The 13,665-nt window shown below is 51.0% G+C and overlaps 1 protein-coding gene across 2 annotated transcripts; it reads right to left on the bottom strand.

Moving 5' to 3' along the window:
• Positions 1–1,011: 1,011 nt before the first annotated feature.
• Positions 1,012–13,460, bottom strand: ERGIC3 (ERGIC and golgi 3). Of its 2 annotated transcripts, XM_081096983.1 has the most exons (14): positions 13,290–13,460; positions 13,084–13,154; positions 12,862–12,949; positions 12,523–12,642; positions 9,381–9,474; positions 8,176–8,341; positions 7,986–8,043; positions 4,068–4,082; positions 3,404–3,435; positions 2,504–2,600; positions 2,363–2,427; positions 1,557–1,693; positions 1,425–1,480; positions 1,012–1,232 (listed from the first exon to the last, which is right to left on the bottom strand). In XM_081096983.1, exons 1-14 carry the CDS (start codon positions 13,375–13,377, stop codon positions 1,153–1,155), a joined length of 1,167 nt encoding a protein of 388 aa, XP_080953109.1. In that variant the 5' UTR covers positions 13,378–13,460; the 3' UTR covers positions 1,012–1,152. The 2 variants fall into 2 exon arrangements, with proteins under 2 accessions (XP_080953109.1, XP_080953110.1); XM_081096984.1 differs by lacking the exon at positions 4,068–4,082.
• Between the last annotated feature and the right edge of the window lie 205 nt (positions 13,461–13,665).

Here is a 13,665-nt window from a genome sequence, read left to right as displayed (position 1 = left end):
TGTCACCGTGACCAGGGGGATAGGATGTGCTGATGGAACCCTCCCCTGGAGCTCAGAGTGGGAGATCGATCTTCTTCCCAAACCTCTGGCTGAGAGGATGGAAGGGGCTTCCCAGAGGAAATGCAAGGTACTGTTAACAAATGGGCATGGTTCCTGGGTGGTCAAAAAACAAGGCTCTCTACAGCCATCACCCGCAATATATAGATGAGATTGGTGCCCACAGATCAACAACATGCCCAACATCTCAGATTGTAATTGATAACATCAGCGCTGGAGCTCAGGTCTGCCTGCCTCCAGGGTTTTGCTATTACTGCCCTAGTTTGCTTTCTATCCTCTCTTCGCATCTCCCTCTACTGTCTTACACTGAAACCCCGAGACATGACGGGAGGAACTGACCAGCTTCAGGTCTCTGGGAGTGGTGAGTTCTCAGGGCCTGGTTCTACATTGGGAAGCTCTAATGGGAAGCCCTCACTAAGGCCAGAGCTGGGATCTGGTGCTAGCTCTGCTGCAGAATGACTGCTGAACTTCCTCCCCTGTTCTTCAGTTCTGCCCCCGCCTAGGAGACTGCACAGGATCTGGGTGGACACCTCTCGGCACCAAGAGCCAACAAGGGCTGGCACAGAGCAGGGTCACAGATCCAGGTGACTGAACCCAGAGTGGCAGGGGCCCCAGCTTCAGGTGTCACTGCTCCAGGGCTCTATTACTAACACTGGACTCATCAACTTGGGAGCCGTGGTGGCTCCAGGAAACTCATCCTACAAAGGTCTGTCTCAGCCCTGAGGCTGAAATCAGAAGGCCCAAAGAGCACAGTGCAGGAGGCTGAGGAGAGGGCTGTGTGGCCAGCATCAGTCTAGTTTGAACACAGCCCTATACACCAGGAAATGTCCACATGGGGCTCCCAGAGGGCGTCTGGCCTGATCTGTCAGTCCTGATTGCCCTCAACAAGTGGCTGTGATGAGGGGTTGTCCCCAGGTTCTGACCAGACCCAAGAACCACACAGAGACCAGTGAGTACTATCACAACCAATAGATTTATCAACCTGGGGCTGAGCAGGACTCTCCGGGAAGGGAATAGGAAGTAGGGGGGCCTGGGAAAATGACCACAAAATCAGAGAACAGGAGAAAGAGGGGACAGCAAGGGGGGAAGAGGACACTATGTTGTCTTCCCTAGATCAATTTTCTTCTGGATGGCTCGTGCTGAGTGGTAGATGAGTGAATCGATGAGTCCAGCCACTGGGGAGAGAGACAGAACTGGAACTGGCCCAGCTGGGCCCTTGGCTTGACCACCAGAGCCTTACTCACTAGGTCAGCATCTCCCCTTGGCCTTGAGGTGCCCCTTCTTCCCCAACCAAAATCTATGGGGAACCCAGACTTCACACTCCCCACCACACCCCAACCCCAAACAGATACCCTAGAGCTACTAACCTGTGAACATGCCCCCGATGATAGCACACACGCCCGTGAGGAAGTGCGTGAAGGACCTGGCAGAGGAGTGGGGGGATCAGCAGGCACCCCTACTGCCACCAGGCCCAGTACCCTCCCTTTCCCCACCCTCACCTGTGCTTCTCTGTCAGCTTCACCATCATGGGCGAGAGCTCGTAGAGCACGAAGACTCCGGGAAGACCCTGGTCGCCCAGCAGCCCATTAGCAACCTTCTCATGTCTGGTCACAGAGAACTGATTTGTCCTCAGCACCTGGGATGGGAGGGGAGCTGGACCAGGGTAGGTCTACAACCTGACTCCCAACCCCCTCCACCCTACCCCTGTTCCTGCCCTGTGTCCTGTAGCACCTTGAGTTGTAGAGGAGAAAACAAGGTGCCATGTTGGTAACAAATGTGGCAGGGCCTGGGGACCACCTAGATGCCCTCTTCCAGCTTAACGATCCCAGCTTCTCCGCTGGTCACCAGCTCTTTAGAGTTTACCAATCCCAGCTACATTTGGTGGATTCTCACAACGGGTGTCCATGGATGAGAAGCAACTCTTCAAGGACGCAGCATGAGCACCTGGCCAGGCGAGGCCTGACTCCTCTGCAAACTCAGTCCCAAGCAGTCTGCCGAGCTGCTGTTCCACAGGCCACAGCAGAAAGGGAAGCAGGGGGCCCAGGAAACGTTAGCCCCCAGCCCAGGGCAGACCATGGAGTACAGTGAGGCAGACAGGGGGCACTGGAGGAACAGATGGATGCAGCCTGAGCAAGTCCTCTCAGATCTGACAGCCCGGGCCGTGGTGGGCACATCGCCTACACTCTGAGCCTTGGCTTGTCACCCATCACATGGGAAGAAGAGCAGCACTTCACTTCCCAGGCTGAAGGGACTCCAGTGCTTGACACCGAGAGGGCCTCTGCTATCTGAGCTCCTGCAGACTTACCTGCCCATCTAGCTTCATGTATACTGTGGGTACCACCTTCACAAAGTACTGGAACATCATGGAGGCTGCAGGGAGAAGAGAGCATTGGGCATGGGTGTCGGGCAGGGCTTTGGGAGCTGGGTTTACCCTCCAGGCTGGTACCTTGAAGTGCGGTGACGTTGGTGCGGTCCAGGGGGTTCACAATGCCTGGATAGTCCTCCCCAAATGACAGGTGCCGGATGTAGTGGGTCATGTTGATCTGTAAGCAACACCTGGGACTCAGAGCACTAGAGGCCCCAGCAGACCCCACCCCATCAAAAGCTCTGCAGGACAGTAGAAGCCAGGGACACCTGGGTCTGGGGAGTAGATGTGTGGAGATGGGGGTAGGATGGAGGGGCCCTGTTAGAGAATCTGAGACAGGCACCCCACTCCCCACTTAGGAACTCCTCCTTCACAGAGTCTATGGTCTGCAGGGGTTCCAAAGTTTGAGGTTCCGCTCGAATCCGTACACATTAGGCAAACACAGACGGGCAAGGGCCCTTAGTGGCAGGTGCTAGCTTTCCCTGAGGTTTCACGCCAAGGAAACCCAGGCTGGAGGGTTCCCAGCTCCCACTCCTGTCCTATTCTAGTCTAAATCAAACTCAGCCACTAGAGGGCTATTAAAAAATATGCCAATATGATTATGTCATGACCCTAGTTAAGGCAGGCCAACAGCCTCCCACTGCCTGAGGACAAAGACTAGACTCTTCAGCATGGCCCCTGAATCCTGTGGCCTGGTGTCCACCAACCTCTCCAGCCTCATCCGTCCATAATGGCACTGCCCCTTGGGGTTCAGTGCCACATTCCTCCTGACCTTGACCGGAATGCTCTTGTCCAACCCCAGCCTGCACAGATCTCAGTTCAAAAGTCACTCCCAGTTACCCAACCTTGAGTCTAGATCCCCTATCAGAATGTGGTATATATTTTTTATCTGCTCCCCCAACCCAGGATGCCCCTATGAGAAATGAAGGCAGCAGCCATCTCCCAGCCCACCGCCCTCTATTATTTCCACCTGGTACATACGTTGTCAAGGCCGAAGCTCTGCAAGTCGTGGACTAGAAGAGAAGGGGGAGTGTCACCTGGTGGAGCAGGGCGGCCACCTGGCTCCCTCAGAGTCCTCGCTCAGGCCTCCTCGCTCTTCCCTCTGGAGTGTGACCCCCCCCCCCCCCGCTCTTCTTTGACCCCTCAGCCCCCCTTCCCTCCCAGCCTGGCCTTGCTTGAGGGCAGCCAGAAAGGGCCTGCCTTGGGCCTATGGGAGAGGCCATGCCCTCCTTGCGGGTCCTAAGAACACAGATCACAGCTCTTCCCTGATATATGTAGGGTGCCCTCAAGAAACAAATGCCACCAACTCTGGTCTCTCATTAACTAGAGCCGATGGCCATCACTGAATCCCAAAGTGCGGTGGGACCTGAGAATGCTACCCAAGCTCTTTCCCTGACGCCGCTGCCCTCACCCTCGGAGCTCCCCAAAGGAAATCCTATGGTACCTGAACCATAAGTTCCAGAATAAGTTCTTCCTGCCCTCTAACCTTGATTCCTCCTGCTGCAAGGAACCCCAACTCAAAAATATGTCCCAGTGTTTTTTATAGTCACCCAGCAGCCAGGCCAGACAAGGCCCCAATCCCAGGACCATCCAAACCTCCCCCCGATCGTGGGGGCTTGGCTTCCCCAGGGTCAGGGCCACTTACTCTCCACAGCATGGACTGCAGCATGGGGGCGAGGGGGGAGAGAAGGGAGGAAGAGAGAGAAAATTCAGAGCTTTACAATGAGGGCTATGGAGCAAGAAGGTATGTAGTAGAAGGGACGACCGGAATGTTTTTGCCTCAGCAGCAGGGTCTGGACTCAGCTAACAAGCCTCCTCCTGGTCCAAAGGAAAGAGTGCAAGGAGGGTTGGGGGCAGAAGTATGGTGGCCTAGGAAGAACAAAAGACCCAGAGCCCAAACAGCCGCTTTTCTAGTGGTGTGAAGTTGGTCAAATCACGTGCCCTCTCTGGGCCTCAGTAACCTCTGCAAAGGGCTGTCCTGAGGAACAGGTACAATCTAAGATGGAAAAGTACGATAAACTTTACAATCTCTCCTCCTCTCCCACCCAAGTCAACAAGGATGTCAGGAACTAGGTCCTTGACCTTCAATTGAGCCAGATTTCTGGCCTTGGGCTACTGTAGGGTCCTCCTTTGAACATCCTTCTGGGGTACAGAACACCCTTCGTTCTGGGCTCCCCGACTCTAACAATAGCCCAGGCAGCTGCTACTGCCACCTTCAGCACCATCTCTGACTGCATGCGCTCAGGTCCTCTGCTAACAGCTTGCCGACTTCCCACAATCCCAGTAAGTCCACCCTTCCTCGGCCCCTTCCATAGTAGAAGGGGCTCCAGACCCACCTACCTGTCCCTCTCCACACTTGGCCTCACACCCACAAACTGCCTTGAAAACCAGCTGGGCTATCTCCATTGGGCCCATTACTCCTGCTCACCTTAGTCATGGGCAGCTCAGGACTGTCAGGTCACCTCTCACCTCCTAGACTCCTGTCACCTAATATGATCCCGACTCCCATTCCTCCCAGACCTTCTATGGGCCGTTACTCATCAGCAAAACCTCTACATCTTCAACCTCCAAACATTCCCCAAACCTTCTTGTTCCAACTACAGCTGGGCACTTCTTTGAAAGTACTATTTCCCTTGCGCCCCTCCCCCAAGGGGTGACTATTTCCCACACCCATCCTTCTCCTTGGTCTAAAGAGAGGTCCTCCTTGCTCCTAAATGCCACTTTCGTTCGGATCACTGTCCCTCAATCGCCCCTAAAAATCCCCAGCTTTGCAGCTCATGGCAAACTGTTCCACCAACTAGCCCTACTTGTTTTATTTACTTAGAGCTCCACCCAGAACCCCAGGTCAGTCCTCCCAGGTTCTAGCCACTGGCCATCGCAGAGATCTCTCCCACAGGGCTCTGTTACAGCTCCTGGTGACTCCTTATCACCCAGCCACCAATCTACCTTTACCGAAGTAGTCTGCCTTTCCTCCTGGTGCCATGTTTGAGCTTCCTATACTTCAGAGGCACCAGATTCTGTCTTCTTTTTCCTTCTTAAGGTCCTCACTGCAATAAGTGTCCCTTTCATCTCTGGAGCATCACTTTGTCTCTCTTTAATCCAACAGCAGATTAACACATCAAACATCTTACAAAGCCCTCCCTTGACTCCACATTTCCCTCCAGCTGTAGCCTTCTCTCTCCCGTTAGAGCCAACTCCACGAAGGAGTTGCGCACACGCCCTGGCTCCAACTCCTCTCCCATTTCTTCCTGTGGGTGCTCCCTATCACTCCGCCCACACTGCTCTGTCAGTGTTATATATCCATGGGCAATTATTACTGACGTCCAGAAGCATCTGACCACCCAACACTGTTCTGGAAACACTTCCATCCCTGGGCTTTCAGGACTCCACGCCCTGGGTTTGGTTCTCACCTCGCCGGTGTGTCTGACTAGTCTCTGCTGCTTCCTCCGGATGCCCTTGTCCTCTCATGCTGGAAGCCCAGCACTCAGTTCTTTGAGCTCTCCTCTTCTCCATCTATCCTCACCGCCAGGGCAACTTCATCCAGTCCCATGGGTTTAAATACGCTGATGACTCTAAGCTTTGTATCCCCAGATCTCTCTCCTGAACTCCAGACTTGAATAGCCAACTGCATACTAGACATCCTGGATGTCTAAATGCCATTGGACTGATCTTGTCAAAAGCTGAACACTTGCGTTATGTCCCCACCTCCAACCATCTAACCCTGTTCCTCTGAGTCTTCTCCCTCTCACTAAATGCAACTTTATCCCTCTCGCTACTCAGGTATAAAACCTTGACTCCTCTTTCTCTTATCCTTCACATCCTCCAGCAACACCTCTCAGCTCTACCTTCAAGATATATGCAGTCACTTCTCACCATCTTATCACCACTCTGGCCCGGCCCTATCACCTTGTGCCTGGACTGGTCACTGCAAAAACCTCCAAACTGGCCTCTCTGGTTCTGTCCTTCCCCCACAGTCTTCTCCACAGAGCAGAGCGCTGCCCGCCTTTTCAAAGTTAAGTCGGATCACATACCACTTCTTCAGAGCCCTGCAGGGCTTCCCATCTCACAGAGTAAAAGCCCAAGGCTGTACAATGCCCCTCCAAGCCCTACATGACATGGCCCCTCCTTATCTCTCTCACCTTCTTTCTTCCTTTTTTAATTTTTATTGATTTTTAGAGAGAGAAACATTGATGTGAACATCGACAGACTACCTCCTGCATGCCCCCTACAGGGGATTAAACCCACAACCTGGGCATGTGCCTGGACCAGGAATCAAACTGGCGACCCTTTAGTGCGTGAGACGATGCCCAACCAACTGAGCCACACCGGCCAGGGCTCTCACCTTCTTTCTAACTGTGCGGCTCTGCTCCCTCTGCTGCAGCCATCCTAACTTTCTTACTGGACCTTGAACTCACCAGCACATTCTTACCTTAGGGATCTGCATTTGCTATTGTCTCTGCTTGAGGCACTTTCCCCAGACACCCATAGTGTCGGCTCAAATATTGCCCCGTCAGTCTTTCCCTGGTCACCCCATATAAAATAGAACACACATGTTGTCTCACCCAAGCGCCTCATCCCCATCATCGACCTTGCCTTTTTTGGTCCATATTACTTAATAGCATCTTATATACTATATATTTCACATACTTGTTTATTGTCTGTTTTTTACTAGAATGTTCTAAGGGCAGGGACTTTGTCTTGTTCACTGCTGTATGCTCAGCACTTAGACTAGCATATAGTACATAGTAGGTGATTAATAAATACCTAGTGCATGAATGAATGAATGAGTGAGCATAAGTTTCACTTATTCATCCCTGTGAATACCCTTGTGAGGTAAGTCTAGTATCTTTAGCCCCATTTTATAGAATAAACTGAGTAGCGCTCACTACTCCCCAAATATGACATAGCTTGGGAGAGGCAAGACCTATGTTCCAACCCAACTCTGTTTCCCTCAAAGCCTCATATGCAGGTCATCTGAGACTGGGTGCTACATTTTAAACAAGTGCCTACCATAAGCCAGGCTCTATGCTATAGTTTTTAAGCTGCACACATAACTTAGGAGATAAGTGCTGTCATCACCATTTTTTAAAGTAGGAAATTATTTAAAAAGTTAAGAAACTTGCCCTAACCGGTTTGGCTCAGTGGATAGAGTGTCAGCCTGCAGACTCAAGGGTCCCAGGTTCGATTCTGGTCAGGGCATGTACCTTGGATGCGGGCACATCCCCAGTGGGGAGTGTGCAGGAGGCAGCTAATCGATGTCTCTCTCTCATCGATGTTTCTAACTCTATCCCTCTCCCTTCCTCTCTGTAAAAAATCAATGAAAACAAACAAAAAGTTAAGAAACTTTCTCAAAGTGTCATACAGCCAGTAAGGACTGAAACTGAAATCTGAACCCAGGAATCTGGCTCCTCAGCTGTGTTCTTAACTGTTGTACCAAACTGCCACCCTGATACGAGGATATTTTCTGGGCCAAAGACAAAAGAACATTGGGCAGGTGAAGGGGCACTCAAACCCGTCAAGTGTCCAGGGTCTAAGCCTCTCCAGCTGATGGAGGATCACTCACCATGCACATGGGACTGCTGGAAGCTCTTCCCGGGAGCAAAGTGGAAGTTTCCAGCCACCTGTAGGGGACATTCCCTCTCATTCTCCAGCTGTTTCCTCTCTTCCCTTCGTCCCCTGAGGGCCTACACAGGCCCGAGATTCACAGTGGCGTGGGGCTCAACTGCCCTGCGTCGCCTCAGTCCCTCCTCTACCTTGTTGACTTCCAGGAAGCCGTACACCTGGCAGCCTTCATTCTTCTGCTCCTGCATCTTCTGGCTGAAGCCCTCTCGCCGGCACTGCTCAATAGTGTCTGGGTTCTTAAAGGCCCAGCCTCGACGGCGATACGCTTCCCGCACATCCTCACAGGTGTTACAGCACCTGTAGGAGAGGAGGAACGGGTTGGCACCTTGGGAAATAAAGCCTGAGCAGTTCTGCCTGCTAAGGGAGCCTCTGTCAGCCTCATCCCTGACCACCAAATGTTCTCAAAGCGTGTTTCCTCAGTGGCAGCAGAACTGTTAAAAATACAGATTCCTGCCCAGCCAGTGTTGCTCAGTGATTGAGCATCAACCCATGAACCAGGAGGTCACGGTTTGATTCCCAGTCAGGGTACATGCCTGGGTTGTGGGTTTGATTCTCAGTGGGGGGTGTGGGGGTGCAGGAGGCAACCAATCAATCACTCTCCTCAATGATGTTTCAATCTCTTCCTTCCTCTCTCTGAAATCAATAAAAGTATAAACACACACACACACACACACACACACACACATATTCCCATTCTGTTTGGGGTGATGAAAGGTTTTGGAACAGATAGTGGTGACGATTGCACAATGCTATGAATGTAGTTAATGCCACTAAATTGTACATTTGAAAATGGTTAGAATGGTAACATTCATAGCATATGTTTTATTACAATAAAAATTAAAAATAAAACATATTCCCAGGACCCACTGCAGACCTTCTGAATGAGCCTCTCAGAGGTCAGGAGCTGGGAAACATAATAGCAGTTGCTGTATATCAAGGGCTTAACAATCTGAACTAGACCTTCCATCTCAGTGCTTTACATAGCGTATACTGGCACACACATTTAATCCAGGGGAACTCTCATGAGAAAGGTGCTATGATCATCGCCATTCACAAGAGAGGTTATGTGGCTAGGCCCAAGGACACATGGGTGGAGCCAGGCAGTTGGACTCTGGAGAGCACTTCTGAACCAGAGCAAGGACCATTTCAGCCTCTTTCCCAGGTCTGCAGGCAGGGCCTGGCACTCACACCAGGATTCGTTACTGAGGCACACACCCCATCCCCTCTAAATTCTTGGTCCAACTTTCACACCTGTCAGAGAGTCAGACTGAGGCTGAGGAAGGCTGACAAACAGTCCTGCTCCCCTCCCTTCCCTTCCCATCAGGGTCTGGCTCACTTGATGTCTTCGGTCTCAGCACCATAGCAGCTCTCACAGCGGTGAGGGTCCAGGGAGTCAGGGTCAAACACCTTTATCTCGACTTTCCCAAGTTCTAAGGAGAGGGCAGAAGCGGGCATTAGTTGGGGGCAGATACAGTGAAATCTACTCCCAAGCCTGGGCCCGTGACTTGGGAATAATAAAAGTTATAATAATAGCTAATATTTACATAGTGTATACTATGCATCAGGCACTAAGCACTTCTACACATGTATTATTTCTTCTAAAAATAGCAATAGTAATAAAACAATAATGGTAAATACTAAATGTCAGCTCCAGGTCATCGTACTTTATATGTATCATCTCACAACAACTCTATGAAGGTGAGGTTATTTTTTTTTTTTTAAATATATTTTTACTGATTTCAGAGAGGAAGGATGAGGGAGAGAGAGATAGAAACACCCATGAAGAGAGAGAATCATGGATCGGCCGCCTCCTGCAAGTCCCCCACTGGGGATGGAGCCCACAACTCAGGCATGTGCCCCTGACCGGAATTGAATCTGGGACCTTTCCGTTCGCAGGCCGACGCTCTATCCCCTAAGCCACACCAGCCAGGGCCGAGGTGAGGTTATTATCCCCATCACACTTGAGAAGATGCTCAGGCTCAGAGACGAGAAGTGATTTTGCACATTTCAGCTCCCGAAATTCCAAAGCATACGTCCTTAACCACTTCATCATGGTGCTTCTTAGACCTCTCTCTCTGCACTGGCTCGGACTCTTTAACTATCCCGTCATAATTGGCAATTTTAATATTCAAAATAACCTGACCACCTGTCCTCCAATACTCTTCTTATTTTGTCATCTCACCTCAGCTATCCATTTCCATGCTTACACCTAGACCTTATCGTTAGCAATTACAGCAAACTTTCAAAGATGCAATGTCAAGTATTCAACTACTTATCATTATTTTCCCAGTTCACTACCCCTGGTATGCAGAATCCACCAATTCTTTGACACCACTGATACTACCACTCCTTCGTGTCCTTACTTCCCTACTTAAGTTCCAAGGTACAAAATGGGGAAAGGATCGTCTCTTCAATAAATGGTGCTGGGAAAACTGGATATTCACATGCAAAAAATAAAACTGGACCCCTACTTATAAAAATCACTCATAAAAACTTATTCAAAATGGATTAAGTGTAAGACATGATACCATAAAACTCCCAGAAGAGAACATACGAGAAAAGCTCCTTGACTTGGTCTTGGCAATAATTTTTTGGATTTGACCAAAAGCACAGGCAACAAAAGCAAAAATAAACAAGTGGGACTACATCAAAATAAAAAACTTTTGCATTAGCAAAACAAACAATTAAAATGAAAAGGCAACTTACAGCATGGGAGAAAAATACTTGAAAGAATATATCTGATAAGGGGTTAATATCTTAACTACTATAGTATATAAGGAACTCACATAACTCAATAGCAAAAACAACAACAACAAAAAAACCCCCAAATAATCCAATTAAAAATGGGCAAAGGACCTGAATGGACATTTTTCAAAAGAAGACATACAAATGGCCAACAGGTACATGAAAAGGTGCTTAACATCATTATGTATTCCTCTTCCACAATGAATAGGGCTGACCTGTGTAACCACCAGTATACTGCAGAATAACGGTGTGCAACTTTTGAAGCTGGTCATAAAAGAAGTTGTGGTTTTCCCTTCTCTCCTAGATCGCTTGCACAGGGGGAAGCCAATTGCCAAGTTGTGAGGACATTCAGCAGCCCTACTGAGAGGCACATGTGGTGAAGGCACTGAGGCATCTTGTCAACAGCCATTTGTAGATGCAGATCCTCTGCCCCAGTCAAGCCTTCAAGTGACTGTAGCCCCAGCTAACAGCTTCACTGCGATCTCATAAGACCCTAAGGCAGAATCTCCCAATCACTCTTGAATTCCTGACCCACAGAACTGAAATGTTTGTCCTACTAAGCCACTAACTTTTGGGGTCATTTGTTACACAGTAGTGGATATATAATATTACCCTCCCTTTCCCACACATATACAAAAAAAATCCTCTTCCTCCTCTCTGGTTATTCTTTTTAAAAAAAATATTTTTATTGATTTCAGAGAGGAAGGGAGAGGGAGAGAGAGATAGAAACATCAATGATGAGAGATCATTGATCGACTGCCTCCTGCACGCTCCCCACCAGGGATTGAGCCTGCAACCTGAGCATAAGCCCCGACTGGGAACTGAACCATGGCCTCCTGGTTTATAGGTTGACGTTCAATCACTGAGCCACACCGGCCGAGTACTCTCTGGTCATTCTTATCTCAAATCACTCATTTGCTCAGGCAAAAGCCTTGGCATCAAAGCCCTGAGTGCTCTCTTATACCCACATCCAATCCTACAGCAAACCCTACTGGATTTTACTGGTGTTCAACGTGTATCTATTGAATACATGAATGATAAAGCTCACCGACAGAGCAATCCCTACGGTATGAAAAATCATAGCTTTGAGAAGGGTTTTGTATGGTGGAAAACTGAGTTAATGGAGGCACTGGGAAGCTGCCTAGTGAGAGAAAAAGAAACTAAAAGTGAACCACCACTCTGTACTAGACATTGTACACATATTACTTCATTTGATCCCCTAATTCCATGTGGTGGGTACAACTGTTCATCACCTCTGTATAGCTGAGGTCACAGACTGAAAGAGGAAAAAAACTCTATCTGAACTCAGGTAATCTAACTCAAGAATGTACACTTAACTTCAGCCACTCTACATCCCCAAAGGGAAGAGCGTTAAGGGCTCTTAGCCAACAGGACGGGAAAGCAGACAGTCAGAGGATCTTGGGTCCATCTAGAGACAGTCTGCCAAGGCAACAGCAAGAGGACCCATCCTCAAACTTCTGTTACTCAAACCATGATATGCAAGAATTAGGGGCCTTTGAGAATGGCAGCCAGGTAGTGTACTCCACTCCACATAGAGAGGCTAGAAGCCTGGGTTTCTGCCCACTCTGATTAACAGCTGGGGAACCCTCGGCACGCCATTTGACTTCTCTGGGGCATAGTTGCTCCACTGGTCACTGGGCCAGCCACTGCCCACCTGCCAGAAGGTAGGGAGGGCTTAGGCACGTTACGCTCTGGGATCGGAGACCAGTTACCATGCCGCTCAGCCTCTGAGCTCACGGGGATGCCATCCTTGTCTAGCCTTTGCTTGAACAGGTTGTGTTCCACGTCCAGCTGCTGTTCGCCAGCTACATCCATGGCATCAATGCTCAGATCTAGAAACAGTAAGTCCAGGTAAGGTACTAGGATCCCAGGGGCAAGGGAATCCGGGTGTTGGAGGGTAGGGGGGTGCTGGACCTGTCTCGAGGCGGCAGTGGGTGAAGGGAAGGAGGTTGTCCTGGGGTCCAGCTCCAAGTCTCAGGCTGGAGGTGTAAATCTGGAGGCCCACCCTAGAACCTCGGGACCTGCGATCCCCACCAGGGGAAGGTACTTACAGGCACAAGGCATGTGCGGAAAAAACACATCGATGTTGATCTTCAGTTTGTCTCCCCGTGACTTGTCCACGTAGAGTTCAGGATGCACCTGGGCGGCACTGCCTCAGTAAGACGTGGCCTCAGGCCTCTCCCCCCGCCCCCCATCTCCCACCCCCCACCTCCGTCCCTAAAGATCCGATTCCTGGAAAGTCCAGACCCGCGCACGCCCAGGCCGCCCCTTACCTCCGTGGTGAGGTAGTACTGCAGCTCGGACAGGAACAGCAGCAGCATGAGAAGGCCACTGACAATGGTCACTGCAGGGCAGGGAGCGAAGGTCAGCACGGCGTCGGTTCAGCTCCCCCAGCCCCTGACAGGCCGGCTGAGGGTAGGAGGCCCGGCCAAGCTCCAGGACACCCCTCTCCCCGCGACCCCCGCCCGCCACCGCCTACCCGTGGCGCCCCCACAGGTCTTGACCCGGAAGTCCTCCAGAGTCTTAGGGTAGGCATCGAACTGCTTCAGCTTCCCCAGCGCCTCCATGGGGACCAGGCGGAAAGGGGATGCCAGCCGGCCTGCCCCTGCAGCCTCCAGCTTCCGGCCGGAGCTCGAGCCACGCCCCCTCTCCCCACGCAGGCGCAGCAGCGCGCACGCTTGGCCCCACCCCTCACCCGCTTGGTCCCACCCCTTCCCCGCGTTTTCACTCGCCCCGCCCCTCCTCCGGCCGCAGGTGCTGCAGGCAGCTCCGCCGGGACTCGGCCCGCCGGCAAATACTCCCTCAGTCAGGGTGGCCTGTGTGGACCAGGGTGCCCTGAGGCGGTCTCTGCGGGG

This window comes from Myotis nattereri (genome assembly GCF_964212035.1).
Source record: "Myotis nattereri genome assembly, chromosome: 8".
Lineage (NCBI taxonomy): Eukaryota > Metazoa > Chordata > Mammalia > Chiroptera > Vespertilionidae > Myotis > Myotis nattereri.
The sequence above is the reverse complement of the archived record's forward strand: the minus strand, read 5'-3'. Positions and strand labels throughout refer to the sequence as shown.